The 22,570-nt window shown below is 39.6% G+C and overlaps 2 protein-coding genes and 1 long non-coding RNA gene across 3 annotated transcripts in view; 2 read left to right on the forward strand and 1 right to left on the reverse strand.

Annotated features, from left to right (window-relative positions):
- Window positions 1-10,189, reverse strand: part of LOC122875746 (ral guanine nucleotide dissociation stimulator-like) — a 66,460-nt gene extending 56,271 nt beyond the window's left edge. The window contains exon 1 of the mRNA XM_044195214.1: window positions 9,535-10,189. Within this exon, the coding sequence (XP_044051149.1) occupies window positions 9,535-9,555 (21 nt within the window). The 5' untranslated portion in view covers window positions 9,556-10,189. The remainder of the gene's footprint in view (window positions 1-9,534) is intronic.
- Window positions 10,190-10,447: 258 nt separating this feature from the next.
- Window positions 10,448-11,190, forward strand: LOC122875747. Its single transcript, XR_006377904.1, has 2 exons — window positions 10,448-10,598; window positions 10,825-11,190. It is a non-coding gene; the product is annotated as an uncharacterized LOC122875747 (long non-coding RNA).
- A 718-nt stretch (window positions 11,191-11,908) lies between these two features.
- On the forward strand, window positions 11,909-21,603 carry ptgesl (prostaglandin E synthase 2-like). Its single transcript, XM_044196145.1, has 8 exons — window positions 11,909-11,918; window positions 12,314-12,747; window positions 16,159-16,347; window positions 16,724-16,779; window positions 17,736-17,888; window positions 18,404-18,604; window positions 18,716-18,833; window positions 20,124-21,603. The coding sequence occupies exons 1-8, from the start codon at window positions 11,909-11,911 to the stop codon at window positions 20,250-20,252; spliced, it is 1,290 nt and encodes a 429-aa protein (XP_044052080.1). The 3' UTR covers window positions 20,253-21,603.
- The last annotated feature ends 967 nt before the right edge of the window (window positions 21,604-22,570 follow it).

Below are 22,570 nucleotides of genomic sequence, written 5' to 3' on the forward strand. Positions count from 1 at the left end.
AGCTGCTCTCTTGTCTTTCCGTCTTCTGGAGGTATTGCCCAACACTCAGCTGTTATGCCACGACCGCAGTGTGTTTGCTTTCTCTCCTCTCTGTAATGTTCAGGCTGAAGCGCTCAGACTTGCCACATAACCGAATGCGTCTGCCAGACAAAAAAAAAAAAAAAGAAAAAGGAAAACCTTGCCAAATGAAATGCAGCAGGTACACAGAGGGGTTCTGAGGTGCCGTCTGACTCTCTTCTGCTTCATTATGCTGCAGCGATTTAATCAAGAGAGAAGGACCGGCTCTGTTTTGCTCCTGTAGTGCCAGACTGTCTGTGTGAGCCCATTAAAGATGAAGCAGGGTGACTGCTTCCTAGGCTGATGTATGAATCAGCCTCCCCTCTCATTAATGTTGCTGGTAAATGTGAAACCAGACGTTCTGGCGGGTTACCAGCCCTCATCTGAAAATTGTTTTCTTTTGTAAATATCTGTTGGGACGATAAAAGCGGCCGGTGAAGTCTGAAAATCTTCCAGCTGCTGTGACTCCTGCCTTTCTAAGGAGCGTTATTAAATCTTTGATGGTGTTTAGAAACTCAGTGCTGTGGGGTTTCTGCACTGCACCTGTCACAGACTCGGAGACCACTTGTCAATCAAACAGTGTGATGTCTTTTGCCATAGATTTTTGATGATGAAATGTTGTTAGGTTTGTTAGGTGGCCCTCCTTTCTTTGTCTGTCAGTCCACGTCTTGGCGAATGCAGTCCATGCTAGCTTTATATTGAGTCACAGTCAATTAAGTTTACTGTGAATACAGCCTGTTCAAAGGTTCCCTGTGGTGCTATGGAGCAATGTTTTGATGAGCAGGTCCCAGTTTGTTTCTCATGCTCTACTAGTCGTGCATGAGGATGCACATGTACGTGCGCGAGTATGCAGTTGATGCCAATAATGTGTATCCTTTGCAGTTTTGAATGTCATATGCACATTGTTTTGTACAGCTAACAATAAATTAGCATCAGTTTTAAAGAGACAGTTCACCCCAAAATGGATAGATAGCTCTACAGGTAACAGGAAAAATACATATTTTTCCTGTTACCTGTAGTGCTGTTTATCCATCTAGATTGTTCTGGTGTGAGTTGCCGAGTTTTGGCGATATCGGCCGTAGAGATGTCTGCATTTTTTTAATATAATGGGACTATGTGACACTCGACTTGTGGTGCTCAAAGCGCCAAAAAAATAAATTTGGAAAACTCAAAAACAACGTCTCTTTCCAGAAGGGATGACGCGGTGACTCAAGATAATCCACAGATTTGTTGAGAGCAGTTTCATGTAGGAACTATCGGTAGAAAGAAAATAGTTCCTACATGAAACTGCTGAACTTTAGCGATATAGCAACCTCCTCCTGTATCGCCATGTTAAGTTTTGTTTATGTAGAGCAAAATCTGAAGTTCTCAAGGAAGATATTCTGGTTTTAGCCAGGGATGATTTGGCCCTGATCTGCCCCTTAGTGGAAGTCCTCCAGGTACACTCAAAGTCCGCAGGCAAGTATGTGACCAATGCTGCATGTTTTGCAGCCACTTGTCCACACCTACCCATTTGTAAAAAGCAAGTATATCGTGAGACTTAATTTGTAAAGTCTGATTTGATTCGAGTTTCATCATCCGGGTGCACTACACTGGATCGATTGAACTTCACAACTGTGAGCTTTCTTTGCACCTCAGCGAACACGCTGCAACACTTCGATCAAACTCCTGCTATGTGGAAACTAACCACATCACACTACACTGAGGCTTCTGGCTGCATTTGAAGAGAAACTAAACCTTTACTGAACATTTACCTTCACAATAAACTGAATATTCTCAGTCTGCATTAGATGTTTAGTCTGCTGTTTGTAGGTGAGGGAATCCCCACAGCAGCAGGACTGAATCGGAGTCCGTCAGAAACATCTTTCCCTCCAACTGGACTCGATATTGACATTTTGATATTTTAGTTTACAGCCTGAACCTGAAGGCTCAAACTGCCTCCTGCAAACGCTCTAAAATATTTCTAGTCAACATCGTCGTATGTAGGTCACACGGCTTTTACCCCACATGGCTGATACAGTGATAGAAAGGAAGTACGTTTGCTTTGACCTGAAAAAAAAAACAGCCTCCGAGCTGTGAAAATGTGTCGTAATTTGTTTTTGAAAGCCTCTGAAGTTTTTTTTTTAATCTCACCTATCGCACAAAATCACGCTGTCTGTTTTAACGCTGCTTTGACCACTTTGCTTTTGTGTTTTATCATCGTGCAAATGTACTAAACTAAACTAAACTGAGCGCCCACACGGTGTAATTATTAACTGTGGAAACTTTGGGGAAATATATTGCAAAATAAAACACAAGGATCCTGCAAAATGAGCATCATCATCACACATTCCTCATTTTAAAGCTTTTCTTTCTTTCACTTGGCTAATATTTGCATATTTGCAGGACAGTCGGTCTAAATATTTTAAGTGTGCGCTGGCTCCAAGTCCAAGCCTGTAGTCTTGGGGAATTTGAACGGGGAACAAAGGCAGAATTCAGCCCCGATTCAGATGCAAATGATGTTCGACGTTGAGATTTAAAAGTACAGCAGCGAGTGAAGATGAAGTGCTGTTGCTTTTAAAAACACAGAGACAGTAGAAGAAGAAAAAGGAAAGAGCACAGCTGAAGGAAAAAGAGCAAGAGGGCCTGAAACACCACTGGGAACTGCTTTCACATGCAGAGGCCGTCCCACGGCTGAATACTGTAGGAGAGCCGTTGTCATGGAAACAGAGAGGCAAAGCCGGCTCTTCATAGGGCTATATAAGACCAACCTCCCACCCCCCCACTCCTCCCTTCCTCCTCTACAGATACTACGCCAGGACAGGAAACCAGTCTGTAACCTGCAGGTCCGCTTCCTGTGGACTCAGACAAAGACGGGACGGGCTGTGCAGATACACAAGAGGTCGGTTCATCTGCAACACGTGACTGCAAACCTGTCATTACCGCTCTCGGTGTGCAGTGTCATCTTGTGTGGTTAAATGCCGCTGCAAGACGATGATGAGGTGTTACAGTTTAGATGACGCTACCGTCCACAACACCTTTCAGGACGACATGCAACAGGAGAATAAGATCGACAAACATCACAGGTGACTATAATAAGAAGTCTGGATGTAAAACTTATCGTAACGTTTAACACAAAGCTCTGGATTCAGTACATACAGGGAATCAAACATATTCAGCACACAATCTGTCCAGAATCTGTTGAACCATGCAGCTCTGTGTTTGCTGAGCTCAGATTTTATCTTGAGTTTTTGTCACCACAGCTGGTTGCTTCTGTTCGATTGTAAAGCCGCTTTGGTGGAGAAACCACCCAAGTTTCAAGCAAAAGGTCAAAAGTTTAATGTTAGGATAAATTAAAAACGAAAATAAGGCTATTTTCATTAAGTAATCTGCCAATTATTGTTTCTATTAATCGTTTGGTCCATATAATGTCAGAAAATAGTCAAAAATGTCCTTCACAATTTTCCAAAGTCAAAGTTCACGTCTTAAAATTGTTTGTTTTGACGAACCAATAGTCAAAAACTCAAAGACATTCAGTTTAATATCGTAGAAATCTCAGAAAACCAGCGTATACTCACATTTGAGAGGCTGCGACCGGAGAGTTTAGCATTTTTGCTTTAAAAAATGAAGTAAAAAAATATTCTAACAATCAAAAAGCTGCAGTTTTGAATTTTCTGTCCATCAACCAATCAATTAATCGACCAATCGCTTCATTTCTAATAAGGGTAATCCTCAGGTGTTCAATATTTTTACTGTATTGAAAGTGACATTATCATGTCGTTACACCTTTTAGTAAAGAGGTAAAGGGTTGAAGCTGGAATTTCCTAGTGACGAATGTATTAATACATTAATGTTTAATCCTAATGATAATGTTGAGTTTAGGGCTGCAGACGCACTTTAATGTGTTATTAACACCTTTTCATGTCTTAGTACTAAATAAAACTGAGTGCAGTCACTGAGGGAGATGAGCTCAAATACTTCAACTCAAATGTAAAAAACATGTAACATTTACTTTGGTGTAACATTTTTGTCATTAGATGGCTTTCTGCAGCAGGAGGAACCTTGAACCTATCACATGCTGATAGTCACAACACAAAAAGAAAATGGGGAAATCAGCTGCCTTCAAGTTTTTACAAAAGCCCAGAAAGTTACAAATAACCATTGAAAATTGCCCAGTAATTGTCATGTTTTCAAACAGATACGATTATGCTGATATATTAGTGCTAAATATACGTGATAATGTTGATATCAGTCCCAATACCAACATTCAACACCATAACATCCGTTACATTCAAGCCCTTGTTGCCAAATGAGTTCACACAATGCTGATTAAGCCTTTCACCGCCAGGTAAATCTCTCTGTATTTGGTAATGATGCGTTTTACGCCAACCAGCAATGATTGGTTCGCCAGAGCAGAAGCGGGGGAGCAACCCAGAGCCACGTAGAGAGCGCCGCGATCCGCCATTGCTGTAAAAAAGAAGGTCCACTGGAGAGAATGCTTATTATTGAGCTTTGTTTACTGTTTTTGTTTTATTACGATTGTATAGTTCGTGTTAATATGCTACGGTGTATTGTATGCAGTCACGCCAATAAAGCCACTTGAATTGAAATTAAACGGAGATGACGCAACTCTCTCTCTCTCCCTCTACGTGGCTGCGGAGCGACCGTAGTGACGCAGCAGGCTGCAGCAGCTAGGAGTAAAACCTAAGAAGAGTCCAAGAAAAGTTTCTAATGCTTCAGATACAAAAGAAACTCAGCGTTCAGAGGAAGGATTACAGTCAAAAAAAGAAAGCGTTATATGGATAACCGCTGGTGTAGCTTTAGCTTTTCGTTGCTGGAGAGCGCTGCGAGACGGGACTGATGTTACTGATCTTGGATAGGTTGGTAAAATATTTGGAGTAGGCTGTGTAGCTATTACATTTACTCTGTCTAAATAATGGATAAATCTCATGGGATCCAATGTTTTTAGATCAGATTTGAACCTGAAATTGAGCATAAAATCATCTGCAGGTGATTCACCTAAGATTTTGTTTTTTATCACACCTCATGTATCAGAGCAGAGAGGACGGGCAGGATGAAGAGATTTCAAGCCTTTTCCGTCACTGACAGCCTGTTTTTTATTATCCTGAACAGGAAAAAACACCTCAAGAACTGAAAAAAAAAATCTATAAAAAGAACGAATGAGCAGCAGCCAGACTTCATGTTTCTGGCCTGCAGAGACTCTGGATGGAAAACTTGCCTTCAGTCAGCATAAACACGCCTGCAAATGATTACAGTGTCTACACACACAAATCTGATCCGGTCACTTGGAAATTACAAACGTGGACGGTCGGCTTTAGAGAGCAGATCTGAAAAACAAATTGGAGCTGTTTGCTGACTGAACAAACAGCTGACGAGAAAGGAAAAGGCAGAGCAAAACAGTCTGACAGTGAAATACTCAGAAACACTCCGAATGTTACACCGCTCCTGCATTTTGCAACACTGTTCATACACTTCTCCACGGTACAAAAGTGCTTCTGACAAGAGATTTCAAGGACAGGCCCTTCCTCCACACACAAACATAACTAATGCTTGTTTTAAAGAAAAGGGAAAAGAAAAACCCTCGGGACTAAAAAGTGCAGAAAAAAATGTCTGATTCTTGTCACATTCCATCAGACAAAGAAGTCAGATATGCTTGGAGGGAAGTCAAGCTTCAAGAACAGAGTGGCTTCTGGAGCGCCGTGCAGAAAAATGGAGCGCCGTGGCAGCGACAGAAAAGCTCACAGCTTTATCTACAATTCCTACAATAGTGGGGGGGTGGAAAAAGGCAAATACATGTTTCAAAAGAGGATAAACATCAACAATACCAGGGAGAGGAAACGGGATTTATGTGGAGGGGAGAAAAGAAAAATAAGAAAAGGTTGTTTACGGTGAATTCCAGGCGATGTGTTTGAAAGCTGGTGTGTGTGTGTGTGTGTGTGTGTGTGTGTGTGTGTGTGTGTGTGTTGAGGGTTAAATAGACCCTTTAAACAGAGGCAGTGGGAAGCCTCACATCTTGAAGCAGTCGCTCTCATCCTGCTCGCCTCACAGAGAAAGCCCGGCGGTGACCTCTGACACCGATTCATCGTGTTTGCTTGTGTCGGAGTAAGCCTTGCAGCGTTGATAAATGTTGGTTTGCAAGAAAAATATTACAATTTTTGTATTAAAACTGCGCTCTGAAAGTTTCACACTAAACAGACAAAGAGAGGAAAATAATAATAATAATAATGGTGAGTGCAGCTTTCTCTGGATGGCGCACACATCCACACTGGCAGTTTTTTGCAGTATTTTGCTCTTTATTTGTTACATCCTGTTGACGTGAAGTGGCCGCGCAGACACTAGTGATTCATTTCAGCAAACGGGGTGTCTCGATTACATCACCGACTCAGTTCAGTTTGTGATTTTAGCTCACCACATGGCACATTTTGACAAATATATGTTGCTTAGAGCTTCAAAAACATGCCCTTTTCCCTACAGGCCACATAATATCTAGATAGTAATCTATACAGTAGTTTCAGAAACCCCTTGAAGGGGTCACAAGATAAATCTGAGTGGTTACCAGAATATTAATAGGATAAGAGGGAAGAAAAACAGTTCTCACACACAAAATTACTTTTCTCGAAATGTTGCTTTTTTGTGTGAATTACGAGACAGTAATAAACCAAATTGTGATGATACGATCTTATCATGTTATGAAGTAAAAACTAACAAAATTAAAATGTTTGCCTGACACAAAGAATTTGGCTTTGTGTAATTTAATTCACAGTGGAACACAGGTCTTTGCTTTGAACATAAGTTTGATTATTTTATATGTGTATATTTGTCACATTGTGATATATATATACCGGAAAATAGCCACACTGATATGGTAATAATGATTTCAACCATACCAGAACCAAAAGAGATGCCAAGTCAAGGCAACTTTGATAATCACAAGCTATAGGAAAATTACAATATGGAGAAACAGAATGACAATATTAGGCAAAAGTACAAACATACATTATTAAGTGTAACAACCATCCTAAACTTGCATGCAGCCAAAAAAAAACTGAAAAGCATTCAAATAATAATGAAAAACAACATTTTTTTTTGGTATTTGTCCTGAATAAATGACACTTCATCCATCCATCCACTACACCCACTTATTCTGTTCAGGGTCACAGGGGGGCTGGAGCACATCCCAGCATGCACTGGGCAAGATGCAGAGTACACCCTGGACACGTTGCCCATCTAGCTATCACAGCGCTAACACACATACGGACACACAAACAGGACCTTCTGATTTTCCAGTTCGCTTGACCCGCTGGTCTTTGGACTGTGGGAGAAACAATCAGTCAGTATTAGACAATTAATAGAAATTAATTTCCAGCTGAGTGACTAATGGATTAATTGACTAAGCAGTCCACCAGTATCTCCTCTGCGCCTCGTCCTGAGCAGAAACACCTCACATCTCTGAAGCTGTGATGCATTATTGATGTGTCAGCTTTTGTTTACGGTCATTGATGCTGCTGTGGGAGTAACCATGAGGAAGAAACCCCGACCCCGACCCCGACCCTCGACCCCCACCCCCGGCAGTTCTTGGACAGCGGAGGTTAAGAGCTCCACTCACCGAAGGATATTTCCTTGAGGGCTTCCGGTCTGCAGCTCAGAATAACACCGAAGCTATTGAGTCTGAACGCAAGAGGGGCGCGACAAACACCAGCATGTTCATTTTCACAAAATGACACTGTATTTTTAATTAGCGGTTATTTTTCCAATTAGTCCACTAATTGTTTTGTTTTTAAAAAAGTTGGAAAATAAGTACAAATGCTCAAAGTGTCGTCTCTTAATTTCTTATTTAGTCTGAACAAGTATTAAAAACCCAAAATCAGTTTATAATGACATGAGAGAGATACAAAAGCTGCAAATTCTCACACTGTTCAAACTGTTGATTAATTATCTGTCAGTCGTTATATTGACTAATGGTTTCAGCACTATTTCATACCTTTTTGGCCGATAATAATTTAAATAATAGATACCACGAGTCTTTACATATTTGTTCACTGTTTAGTATGTTACTTACACTGCATTGTCCAGCGAATACAGTATTTTGTTTTTATTTTAGGGTTGTAACTAACACGTATTTCCATTATCAATAAATCGTTAAGTCCACAAAAATGATGACAATCGTCATCACAACATCCCAAAGTGATGTTATAATGTTATCGAATGTTTTGATTTGTCCCACCTACTATCAAAAAAACCAGATCCTCACACTGGAGAAGCCAAAACCAGCAAATGTTTGGCTTTTTACTTGATAAATGACTCAAATGCTGCTTAATCACTTTAGTTCTGTAAGGATTAGTTGATTAATCGCTTAATCAATTGACAGAAAATTAATAGATAACAATTTTGATAGATTAACGTGGAGCACAAATGCCAAAATCATGTTACTCCAGCCTCTCAAATGTGATGATTTGCTGCTTTTCTTTTATATAATTTGGGCGGTGGGAACGATTTTCTGACATATTTTTCATCAATTAATTGTACAAAAAAAAAATTATAATGATAAAATAATTGCTTGTTGCAATTTAATTGTATAAAAAATTAGTCATCAATTAATCTTTGGGATTTTTGATCGACTAATCATTCAACTAATGGTTTCAACATGATCGTTTCTTGACTGCAATGACCCAAATATCTACCCAGGATTAAATAAAGTCGTAGACAAAAACAAGTCAAGCATTACAGGCATTCGGTGCTGAAACACAGAAAATTAATTGAAAATCAAATTAATTGGTTACGTAATCTATAAAGACAATAAGACAAATATTCTAATATTGGTTCCAGCTTCTCCAATGTGGTGATTTGCTGCTTTTCTGTGTTTTATATGATCGTAAATTGAATATGTTTGGGTTTTGGCACTGTTGGTAAAAGAAAACAATGAAACTGAAGATGTCACCTTGGGCTCTGGGACCTTGTAATGTGCATTTTCTGGCATTTTATGGACTAAACAATGAGCCAATGAATCAGAAAAATGCTTAAATTGACTGGCGGTTACAGCCTTATAATGACAGAAGACAATGAAAAACAAATTAATGATCCTGTTGTTCTGTTCCTAAATTGGCATGTGTTGTTGTAGCCTAAAACAAATCCCTACAATGCCAAACTCCACAGTTTGAATGCTTTTCTAAAAACACATAGCAGCTGGAGAGACAGTGGGAGAGAGAGGCTGACTTTAAGCTGGGCACAGAGAGAGAGAGAGAGAGGAAGGTTATAATGAGGGTCAATATGTGCAGCAGGGTGATCATTAGAAAAGGTATTGATCACCAGAAGAATTACTGCACAAATCCACCTTGAAGCAAGTCAGTTTTACCAGACACACGCTGCGAAAGAGGTCTAATTAACGCCTAATTAACAATATGCAAATGAGTTCACACCTGAGCTCATTTGCATATGACCGCCCCCCCGGGCTTGATACTCTCCGCTAATTTTACTTACCTGTTTTTCCAGCATGATCATTCTCTCAGTATCATGACCTTCATGGAGTCGGTGTCCATGCGAGTTCAGGTTCACCGTTCAGACACACTCCTCCTCCTCCGCCAGCATCTTGTTCTTCACGGATGAGCGAGAGAAAAAATAAATAAATTAACGAATTTTAAAAAAAAAAGGGGGCTGTTAGCTAACAAGCGTTAACGCTGGGAGGCTAGTAGATATAGCTACGGTGCTTTTTATCCTTGAGATAAATGTCCTCGCTGACTCCAGCATGTCTCGACATCAATATAAAAAGGCATTAAGGAGTGTTTATTCGTGGAGGAAAGCACCACATCGGTCAGTAAACGGGGGAGGAGGAAAAAAAAAAACAACCAACGGCGAGCTGAGGGCTAGCTAACATTAGCGTGCTAGCGTTAGCCAGCTAAACCCAACGGTTATCAAAATTTTATTTGTCTGCTCGTGCCCTCATCCATCGCCGCTACGCTCCCTTCCAGTCACGCTCGAAAAAATACAACGGGAAGGTCTCCTCTAGCATCGGTTCTCAAAGCCTCGCCGTTGCTCGACGACGACATCCCAGTGAGGAGTGGTCAGTCCGGGGGAAGATGTGGTGGTGATTTGACCACTGATATTTAAATGGATGCTGCTGCTGGCTGGCTGGCTGAGGGGGAATCTCCGCTTTCACTAAGACAAGACGCTGCTGCTGCTGCTGCTGCTGCTGCCGGAGAAATAAGAGCATCTCAGAACAACGACGCTCCTGAACGCACCACACGTAGAACGACTCAGAGGCGAAACAGACGCTCTTGAACAGACTCCAAATCTATTTTAATACATTTATTTATTTATTTTTTTTACTATTTTAAAACGGCTGAAACAAATTAATATCCCCCATAAAAAAAGAACAATGATAACGAGACGGAAATTGTAATTCTTGACCTTAAAAATAGTAGTTTTACCCCCCAAAAGTGGTCCACTTACTACCTTGCTAGCTTTTTGTCATCTCCATGACAACGGAGATAACTTCTTCCGGCGATGAAGACCATGAGATACGGTTGCATGTTCGGAAGAAGCTAGTAAGTGGACCTTGAGTTACTTTTTTTTTTTGTCAAACAAAAATGTTTTACATATAATATTGATATCTTAGTTGTCAATTATTTATTACAAATGTTCTCAAATGCTATATTGTACTATTTGTAACTTTCTCTGTTTCAAATAAAATATTATATAAAATATAAACTGTGATATAATAGGGGTAGTGGGAGTGAGTTGGGCATCTGATTAAGATGCCTCCCTGTGGAGGTTTTTCTGGACATGTCTAACAGGGAGGAGAGCCCAGGGAAGAACCAGGACTTACTGGAGGGACTGTACCTCCCGGTCTGGCCTGGGGACACACATCAGGATCCCCCCCCAGGAAGAGCTGGAAGACATGAGGCTGATGAGAGGCACGCCTGGGCTTCCTCGCCTGCTGCCACCACACCCAGATTAACAGCAGAGAATAGACTGATGGATATAAAATATAAACAACATGAATATTATATATAAAAAGTAAACTAACTTCCTGCCATGTCGGACGGCATTCGAACAGTCCTATAATAGTCCTAAAATAAAATAAATACTCTCAATGGTATAATGGTCATTTTTTAAAGACTGTGTCAAGGGTATTTTCTCTGTTTTATATATAAATTGAATATGACATTTGAACACATGGGCCCTTTTCACTATTTTCTGCCATTTTGTAGACTGAACTACTAAACAATTATTAGAAAAATTAATCAACAGATTAATCAATAATAATTGCTAGTTGCTGCTACTGGCCAGGGACAAAATATTCTATACAGACTACACACTACAGCCTGTCTGCTACAGTTTTGGGCTGGACTGCATTAAATTGTAGGCTACACGTTGGCTTGTGTGTACAAGAGAATTTGACAGAAACCAGATAGACAAGATAAAATAAGCCTTTATTGATTGAAATTCAAGTGTTGCAGCAGCACAAGGACAGAAATAAGTGCCGATAAACAGAGGAAAGTAAATAAAAATAAAGTTATAATTATATAAAATAAAAAAGGATAAAGATAAATTAAAATTAAATGACACCATCTACTATAACAGTTTACACCAGATTAATATATAATATGATTAAGTAATGATACTTAGTGTTTGTCTGTATTATATAGAAATACAATACAAATATAATATAGTACACAATGTAATAAAACAGTCTATCATATTACCTTAATATAGTCTAATATAGTATGGGCTATAAAATGTAATGTGTATAGTATCACAAAACCTTGAATTTTGGGGAAAGTTTTGTACAAAACAAAGAGATATGTCACTTCCAGCTGGCTGGAAATGCCTTCAAAACAATGATAAGTGTTGCATGTGGATCTGTGTGGTTTTTAAAAAAAGTTTTACATGTTTTTATGTTTGGAGGAAAAAAACATATATATATATATATATATATATATATATATATATATATATATATATATATATATATATATATATACATATATACATATATACATATATATATATATATATATATATATACATATATACATATATATACATATATACATATACATATACATATATACATATACATATATATATATATATATATATATATATATATATATATATATATATATATATATATATATATGTATATATATATATATATATATACATATATATATATATGCAACTCGAGTGTAACTATAAACGAAAAAGTCTAAAATGTAAAAATTAATATATGAGTGACATAAAAATGAACTAGCAGGGTTCATCGTGCCTATTGTCTCACGTGGCCCCGGAGCCAGCACACAGCCTGGCAGGCTAAACTCGGGGCGACAACACCCTTTAAACTCCTCCCTCGCGGTGCATTCTGGGACTTTATGTAAAACCAACATGGCGGCCGCCTGCGCCAGAACGCTTTATAAGGTCGGCTGGAATATTTTGGAGTTTCCAGCCGCCCGCCGGCCCGGTACCGTTTCCTACCTGGTGGGGAACGTGAGCGCACACGGGTCCAAGAGGGCGTACGGTACCGGCGGGACCGGGGTCCGCTCCAAACTGCTCTCCTCTCTGCGGGGAGGAGGAGGAGGAAGAGGAGGAGGCAGGGTGCTGGGCTGTGCCTTCCTGCTCGGTGGAGGTTTGGGTTTATATCAGACTGTGAAGTTCAGTGTCCAGCAGCACCTGGCCGAGGCGGAGACCAAGGTGAGTGTCCGGTCACCGGTAAACGGTGTCCCTGTGATCCCCGTTAACTGCTGTTACCTAACGTCACATGTCTGCAGACAGAGTCACCTCAGTGCACTGATTGGACTAAATACATTTACTGAAGTACTTAAGTACAATTTTGAGGTACTTTGCCCCTTTGTACTCCACTACATGTATTTGACAGCTTTAGTTACTTTTGCAGATTCACATTATTAAAACAAAATATAATCAACAAATAAATTCTGGTGTATAATAATAATAATAATAATAAAATAAATAAAACTTTATTTATAGAGCACTTATCAAAACAAAGCACAAAGTGCTTCACAACAAGAGAAATAAAACACCACAGTGAATGACGAGATATAAAGAAATAAAATACACAAAAGCAATAAAATAAACAGGCAGTTCAGGTAAAATCAGGATCTGCTTTCAGATAAAAATGTGTTTTGAGAAGAGACTTAAACGAAGACTCTGACTCAGACAACCTAATTTCTTCGGGCAAGTTGTTCCAGAGCCTCGGGGCCCTGATGGCAAAACCTCTGTCCCCCTTAGTTTCCATCCTGGACTCAGGAACAGACAGGAGACCCCTGCCCGAAGACCTCAAACTACGTGAAGGTTCATAAGGGACTACAAGGTCTAAAATACAGTCTGGAGCCACGAAGAGCCTTAAAAGTAATCAATAAGATCTTAAAATCAGTCCTGAAACCAACAGGGAGCCGATGTAAAGAGGGTATTATTATAGATTAAGCTCCCCAGCAGTATATAAACTAGTTAAAATTAGCTCCACCTTTGCAACATTTTAAATTAAAGTCACACATGAATGCATCAATAATTATTATCCAGTTATATAATATATATTATTCTGCATAATGAGTACTTTTTACTTTTGCCGCTAACACTTTTGTACTTCCACTAAAGTAAAAAAAAAAAAGTGTATTTCTACACTGTTGCACTGGTACTTTTACTTAAGAGTACTTCTTCCACCACTGTCATTCTGCAGGTGTTACCACATCTGTTATCGTCGTCAAAATTTCAGTTCACCGTGTCGATCAGCTTGTATTGAAGCGGCTTTACTCGACTCTCCATCACAAACTCGCATCGTCAGTCGGGACGGGCGTTGTTCGAACCCGCAGGACTATATTTTAGATCCCAAATTTACTTTAAGATACTTAGATTAAATAGCAAATAAAATAAATAGCAGTAAAGACATCGAGAGTATTTAAAGCACTCGTTAAAAAATGGATTATACATTGTGTGTCAGTTGGTTTGTGGTAATCAGATTAATTGCAAATTTATTTGGGAATATATACCACCAAAGCACACTCATCAACTGAAATTAAGGGGGTGTTTAAGGTGGGTTTTGCATTATTACCTGGCTCTTCTACCTGTCTCGTAGAGGGGCATAATTTACATGCATGTTCCTACTGGAATTTGGGTCTGAGGAGGTTAATTTTCACTCCCTAATGGTTTAATCCAGCCATTATTTTTTATACACTGTGGATTTTTGTCTAAATTTAACGCTTTTTAACAGATGCTGATATCGATATTTGAGGATTCGAAGAATCTAATGATACTCCGGCCAGTTTCTTTACATTTACATGTTCTGCATTTCTGTATTGCAGTTTATTGTTGCTTATCAGCAGGCATATACACCGATACGATACTGCGGGGATGACGTATTTTTGTAGGCCAACCCAGAAGTTAGCGCTGGTTCCCTCGATTATTGCAGAAAATAAGATCTGCGGCAAACAAAAGTTCATGATTACGTTTTGTTCAGCAAGATAGTCTTCAGAACTCTGATTTTTGAAGCATAAATGCAGTCGCCAGAAGTAAAAAGCTCACGTTAGGCTTTAAGCGAACTACACCACGGTCGCATGACTTCGGCGTCATCGTCGAAGTTGGAAGCTCAGCGACGGTGATGAACTACACCATGGTCGCATGACTTCGGCGTCACCGTCGCTGAGCTTCCAACTTCGACGATGACGTTTAACGTCCCACTGTAGTCTCATTTAGCCTTTTTTAAGACACGTAAAAGCTTCAAAATTAACTTTAATGACGTATTTTATGTCGTAGAACAAAACGTGAAAACCTCCTTAAGCTCGTGTTAACCACAGACCTTATTTCAGGCATCTAAGAGACGAGGGAACCGGAGCTCGTTTCCGGGTTTTAGGACTCATTCCTATATCCATGCAAAGAAAATTTAATATTGAGGACAATGTTTGTACTTTTTGTTTAGCTAACAACTGAAACAAATGAGCATCTCGTTTTCTCATGTGTTTATTCAAAGATAGTTTGGGATAGTTTCTGTATTTGGGCTTATCAAAATAACTCGGGTGTCCGATCTTTCGATTACAATGATGTTAAATTTGGCGTTGTACTGGAGGACAAATCAAAAGATTTAACAATTAATAGCATGATTGTTATGGCAATTTTTTTCATTCACAAATGTAAATTTGGCAACACTAAACCTTTTATATAATGTTTTTATTCATGATATGTCATCTTTAAAAGAGTCTTTGAATTTTTGTAAATCTAAGAATGCACTTTGGCTATGTAATCATTTGGATGCTCTTTCTTTGAACCCTGTAACTCTGTAATTATGGCTTTCTTTGTTCTTGGTTTCCTTTTTGTTCAATTGTTCGACCTGCTCTACTTGAAATATTAAATGTTTAATAAGCCTGTATGGTTTTTGAAATAAATATTAAAGAGGAAGAGAAAAAAAAAAGGACTCTTTCCTGCAGCGCTCTGTAGCCACTATAAGCTAATATCGGCCAATCAGCTCACCTGATTTATCAGTCTAGCTCTAGCTGTTACAGCAGCATATTAACGCCCATTGATTTTGAATGACATGTTCAACAATCGCACATGGGAGGCATGTTTGGTGTCCTTGTACTTTTGGCAGTCAGGTATAAATCTGTAAAAACTGTCACAAAAACAACATTAGTTGGAAGCTACTGTACGTTAGAATCAGCCTTTTTAACATAACCTGTAATGGGACGGCGTAGTCCCTCATTCGTCCAGGAGTGTTCCATCGTAGAAAAGGTTTCAGTCGTCGTCATCTGGACACTGTTTTCAGAATCAAGACGTTTCGGCTCCCATCCTGGAAGTCATTCTCAATTGTGAAAATGGTCTGAGAACACAGAAATTTAAGCTACTCTGTGTTGCTTAAGCCCCGCCCTCAGGGAGGAGTCTTCCTGAGTGTCTGCTGTTTACCCTGCCTAGTTTCACCTGAAACTGACCTTGTTTTCTGGCTGCACCTCCCTCATCACTGTACCTGATTAGCATATGATTGGCTTGCCCATGGTGTTAATACACTGTGGTAAACGGTTGGCAAGTTGAATCTCAGACCACTCTTTAAACAGAAATGTTGGTCTGAGATTCAACTTGCATTGATTCAACTCGTTCCAGGTTTCAGGAGAAGGTCTGAAGTTGACTCTGTACCAGTACAAGACCTGCCCGTTCTGCAGCAAGGTGCGAGCCTTTCTGGACTACCACGGGCTGCCGTATGAGATTGTGGAGGTAAACCCGGTGATGAGGCACGAGATCAAGTGGTCGGCCTACAGGAAAGTTCCCATCCTGATGGTGAATAATGAAGTGGTAAGACGGTCAAATCTCAAGATGAGAGCACTTCATTTAGGGTCTCTTCACCTCGCATATAGGTTACAAAATGAAATAATTTGCATTTTGTGGAGTATTATTTTACTAATGCTGGCACTTCCACCGCCAAGTAGCACACCTTTCTACCTTAAAACTGGAGTTTTAACTTTTCTCAACCACTTTAATTTGGAAATCAGAAATGCGAGACAACACCAGAGAGCTGCTTCAAGCCTTTTCCAGTCTGATAAGAACACTTTGTCCTGATGCAATTCAGAAATTAAACTGGTTATTATTTAATTTCCATAAATGTGCAGTTATTTTCAAAGAAACCCTCCATGTCTTTTTGTCTTTCCTCTCTTTTGTTGCTCATCTGCAGCAACTGAATGACTCGTCTGTCATCATCAGCTCCCTCAAGACATATTTAATCAGCAAGTAAGTTGTGTAGCTTCCCTCCATGTGATGTCACTAATTATTCTAATTAACCTGCCTGGGCAATACACATCCAATGGCCTTCATGTTAAAATCAAATTCATTGTGTGGGGAGAACATGCAACACGGTCAGGTCGCACCAAAAGGAATTACAAAAACACCCATATTTTTTCATTTACTCTTGGTATCCAGCCATGCAAATAGTTTTGGTTTGATTCGTTAAGGTTTTGAGATTTTGTGCCTCCACCCGAGCACAATGGTGGTGATTTAGTGCAATTTAGTTTGTGGTGCTCAAAGCGTTGAAAAAATTATGAAAACAGTGTAAAAGAATTAAACAGAAACGTGTCTTTTCTTTTTTTTTTTTTTTTTTAAATGACCCACGTATTCTGGATAATCCACAGACTTCGGCGTTAACGGTAAAGCTGCAGTGATTAGTTGATTAATCGATTGACAGAAAATTAACTGGCAACCATTTTGATAATCACTAAAGCGTTTTTAGTAATTCTTTTTAAGCAAAAATGATCTGGTTCCAGCTTCTCGAATGTGAGAATTTTATACTTTTCTTCGTCATACATGACAGTAAACTGAATATCTTTGGGCTTTGGACCTTTGGTTGGACAAAACAAGCATCCTTGTGTATTTATATGGTCATTTTCTGCCGCTACTTATTTAATTTGCCTTGTAATTTTAGATGTTATTGCTGCTGTGGCTTTTATTTTGTGCCCTCCGGGGACAAAATAAAGTTGAAAGTTGAAAGATGAAAGCTATTAATCAAGAAAATAATCAAGCAGATTCATTTATAGTAAAAATAATCGTGACTTTTCTAAAATTTCCCAGGCAAATAAAACCAAAACTATCTGCGTGGATAGATGGCACTAGAAGTAAGAGAGAAAATAAACTGTGTATTTTTATAATTTGGGTGCACTGATCCTTTTAAATGTGAACCTTTTGTCATCCAGGGAGAAAAGCGTGTCTGAGATCCTTCGCTGCTACCCGGAGATGAAGTCGGTGAACGACAGAGGGAAGGAGGTGACGGAGTACAACAACAAGTACTGGGTGATGCTGAGCGAGGCCGAGACCGCCGCGATGTACCCCGAGAAGGGAATGCAGAAGTAAGTCCAGACCTGCTGCTCACACACAAACTACTGCCAGACGCTAGAGATAGAAATCATGGCCTGGAACCATCAGCATACTTTTATTTTGAAAGGTTGCACTCTGTGGCTTTGCTTTCGTCCAGCGGCTGCTTAGCGCACTTGCTCCCTGGCTCGTGGTTTCTCTTTCTCAAATGTTAAACGTCGTCCAAACACGAGCAGCTGCGCGAGAACTAAATGACGACTGAGCGAATTCCATCCACTGATGAAGGCCACGAGATGTGGCTGAAAGCTCCAGCAAGTCTGCATGATGGGAAATTTCCAGCACGTGGACTTATTGTGGACTCTAATTGTTTTAGAACTACATTCAGTATCTTTATAAAAAGTGATATCTGTCCCAAATTATTCAGTCTGACCCACATCCGGTCAGCCGACTTGGCAGCAGTGAACAGATTTTCTGTGTAAATGACATGAAAGTCTTATTGCTGCTATGATGTAAATTGTACTCAGCGTTTGTTTTGGCTTCCTGTTTTCAGAGAGGAGATGAAGTGGCGTCAGTGGGCCGACGATTGGCTTGTGCATCTTATATCTCCCAACGTGTACCGAACTACCGGCGAGGCCCTGGCCTCCTTCGACTACATCGTACGCGAGGGCAAGTTTGGTACTTACGAAGGTTTCTTTGCCAAATATGTCGGCGCTGCGGCCATGTTTCTCATCTCCAAAAGGCTGAAAAGTCGGTGAGTTAGACCTGAAGAAATATCTTACAATGAGTTTAGCTCCGCTTCATTTTCCAAGCAGGAGGAACTGCATCTGTTGCTTAAGGGGTCAGGACTTTGTATTTTTAACAGACACAACCTGCAGGACGACGTCAGGCAGGATCTCTACAAGGCCGTCAACGACTGGGTGGCAGCCATCGGCAAGAAGAGGAAGTTCATGGGTGGGGATCGTCCCAACCTGGCAGACCTGGTGAGGGAACACACCCGTCTCGCTCTGCAGGTTTTACGTCCAGTGTACCCGGACCCGCACCTTGGTCCAGGGTGAAATATCTCTATTAGATGGGTTTCAGATGGGTCAGCCGCAGCTTTACTTTGAGTAAAAGCAACATAGAAGTCACTCGCGCGCTTCAGATGTTCTGTTTTTGTCTTGCTGCTTTGTTAGTTTTTCGTCCAGAAACTTCATTTCAACCTGTATTTTATTTATTTATTTTTTTTTATTCTGAGAATGACAAGTACATTTAAATTAAACAAACTCCTATAACACAAGACAAACAAATGCTAAAAGCTAGCATGTTCTGCAAACATAATAAAAGGTTACCATATTAACTGTACAAATGTTAACATGCTTACAGAACGAGCCAAATTTATGCTAAACTTTGTTAATAAATGAATGGAAACAAGGAAACGAGTTAAGGTACTAGTCTGCATAACATGCTAACTGTCTGCATTTTAACATCAATAGTCTAACGGATTTTTAAAGGGACAGTTCACCCCAAAATCAAAAATACATATTTTTCCATTTACCTGTAGTGCTGTACTGTTTATCCATCTGCATTGTTTTGGTGTTTTCTTTCTACCGATACTTCCTACATGAAACTCCTCTCAACAAATCTGCGGATTATCTTCAGTAACCGGGTCATGACTTCTGCAAAGAGACGTTGTTGTTGAGTTTTTCAAATGTATTTTTTTTGGCTCTTTGAGCTCCACAAGCCGAGCGCCATATAGTCCCATTATATTTAAAAAAATAAAAATAAAAAATGCAGACATCTTTACGGCCGATATCTCCAAAACTCTGCAACTCACACCAAAACAATCCAGATGGATAAACTGCTCTACAGGTGAGAGGAACAATATGTATTTTTGATTTTGGGGTGAACTGTCCCTTTAACACGTTAAGTAGGCATGCTAACACGTAAACGTCTAAGTGTTAGCATAACTGTGATCATAGTAAACGTGTATGTTAACATGCAAGCTTAAGGCATGTTAGCATGCTAACAACGTCGGTATAAAAAGTGTTGATTAATCAATTCATTATTGGTTTATAAAATGTGAGAATATAAAAAAATCTTTATATTCGTCCTCAAATTGCTCATTACTGCATGCTAGCAGACAGAGGCTAAGATGTCCTATAATGGCCACCGTACAGTGAATAAACTTTATATTGTGGTGGTGGTAAGGATGTAAGAGCAAAGTTGTCTGTTTTTTTTTCATCCATCTAACAATATTGTTGTCTTTGGGTCAACTTTTCCTCCGTCTGCAGGCGGTGTTTGGCATCCTCAGAGTGATGGAGGGCCTGCAGGCGTTTGACGACATGATGGAGAACACCAAGGTCAAACACTGGTACAGGCGCATGGAGAGAGCGTCGCTGAACCACGAGGGCCGCAACTGACGCCGAGGTGAGTCGAACCGGTGAACAAGACCACGGAACACCATCCGGCCTCAAAAACACTGAACAGCAAACCGCCAGAAAGACAGCGACCGGCATCAGGAAGCAAGAAGTTCCTGCTTTGATTGTGGGGAAGACGGTTGAACGGTCACTACTGCCCTGAATTATTTCCTGCTAGAGTTTAAAACCTGTTGATCTGTCTGAAGGAGTTAACTGCAGACATTTATGAAGATAAAGAGATCACACACACACACACACACACATTAATATGCTGGCGCCATTTAAGGGCATTTTACCGACCTCTACTGGTGAACTTTGGGAACTGCAGCAACATCGATAAAACAGATATTGAAACGTACTTAACCAACACAATAACTTCACACTTTCACAACACAAACAAAACAAACAAGTCAGCATATATTTGATGCAGCAATTCTGTCATTTTCCTGCAAATATGTTCGCTTTCTTTGTGGGGAGATGAAAATATCACTTGTTGAATTGTTAAGACGGCCTACGGGGGTTTCCATGGAGGTCTGGAAAATGATTTTACGCATTTCCAGGCCTTGAATGGTGTCACAAAAGGTCAGAAAAATGCTCGAGAGAAAACATTTTCAGTCCTCAAAATGACCAAAAACATTTCGTAATTTGGGGAGTGCTCGTATTTCACAAACTACTGTATATAGTTTCTTTTAAAAAAAAATCTAAATTAACGTGGTCTTTTCCAGCGGTTCTCGACCAAAGACTCCCACAAGGACTCACAAGCTTACTGTATTTATGGAAAAAAAACAAGACTACAAATCTATTTTTCTATTTTCAGATTTTGCTTCAATTTTTGCCCCTTTTCTCTCATAAATATTGAACTTCTTCAGACTGTTAAAAGGGAACAAATTGAGAAATAATTAGCTTCAATTGGAGGTCAAGTACGCGTGACTTAGTTTTAAGTGATCTTGAGCGAGGTTTTGGTGTAGTTGACTCTCAGATTGCTCAGCTAAGTTTATCATTTAATTTAAGTTTATTTAAAAAAAAAAAAAAAGACACTTTCAGATAATTGCAGCTTTGTCTGGATAAACTGTTTATTTGGACGTTTTCTGTGTGAACTTGTCTCAGGTACCATGAGATCAGGTTATCTCTATTTATTTCAGATGATTGTTTCTCTGTGTAACTGATGCAGGATCAGTCTGGCAGATCAGCTTCTCTTTGGGGTAAAATAAAATAAAATGTTAAGAACTGGTGTGAGCTGCCCGTCTGAATGTACTTTAATATGTAAACCGCAGATCAACTTCTGAATTAATTGTATTAAAATCAACTCAATGTGCATAGTTGTAAAAAGGTAAAATAAAAAATGAAACCTGGAGCTGTGTGTTTTATTTGATAACAAGATAACCAGTATATCATTTATACTGTATCAGGCTTTGGTACAACACAGTAAGTAAATACAAAAATACGAAATAAGAATATTTTCTAATCACACATATGCAGGATTACATCTTGTCAGCTGCTCTTGTAGTTTTAATGTGGCCAGGTAGAAAACTTCATGCAAAACCTCAAATTAATGTTCTGAAGTTTGTAGTTTTTCCCCATAAATAATGTTTATACATCAGACAAATGTGACAAATTATCTGAACGTTAGAGTGCTACAAAACCGTCAACTCAAATCCTCACTGACCTTTTAACTATTAATCATTAATCATCATCTTTTGCTTATTTTATTTCTATTAGTTGATTGTTGAGTCTATAAAATGTCAGAAAAATGCCCCAGAAGTGCCAGGTTCACTTGAGGTTTTTGGTAATTTGAATACTTGCAAGTTTGTTTGGGAATTTTTACCGCTAATGTACCGTAACAACTGGGTCCTGCATTATTAAATAATCCCGTGGCCCTTATTTCTAAAACCTTAATTATTTTAGTTTGCCGTGCTCATACCACGGACTAACTGACGCACAATATTACCTGTTGCCAGGTAATATTCCAGGACCGGTTGGTTCCCGGTTCTGTGCCATTTGCACTGTATTTCAAGGGAACATGGAGGCAACAGGGGCCCTCAAACTGGTTAATCCAGCCATTAAAATGCCCGTCACTGAGCCCAAGGTGAAGCCTTCCAGTGTCGTTTTATCCGACCAACAGTCCAAAACCCAAAGATTGCTTTGAACATGGTGGAAAAATTACTGAAATGTTTATGTAAAAGTGATGAATGACTCAAAAGGGGGCATTGCGACCTTTGACGTGAGAGGATTCAGACCTTTGGGGGTCTCAACTTCTTGAGATATGCTCGTTCGAAACTGGTTCTGACTGGATTTTGGTGTTTCGAGAAGACGACGAGGAA

This window comes from Siniperca chuatsi, linkage group LG5 (assembly GCF_020085105.1).
Source record: "Siniperca chuatsi isolate FFG_IHB_CAS linkage group LG5, ASM2008510v1, whole genome shotgun sequence".
Lineage (NCBI taxonomy): Eukaryota > Metazoa > Chordata > Actinopteri > Centrarchiformes > Sinipercidae > Siniperca > Siniperca chuatsi.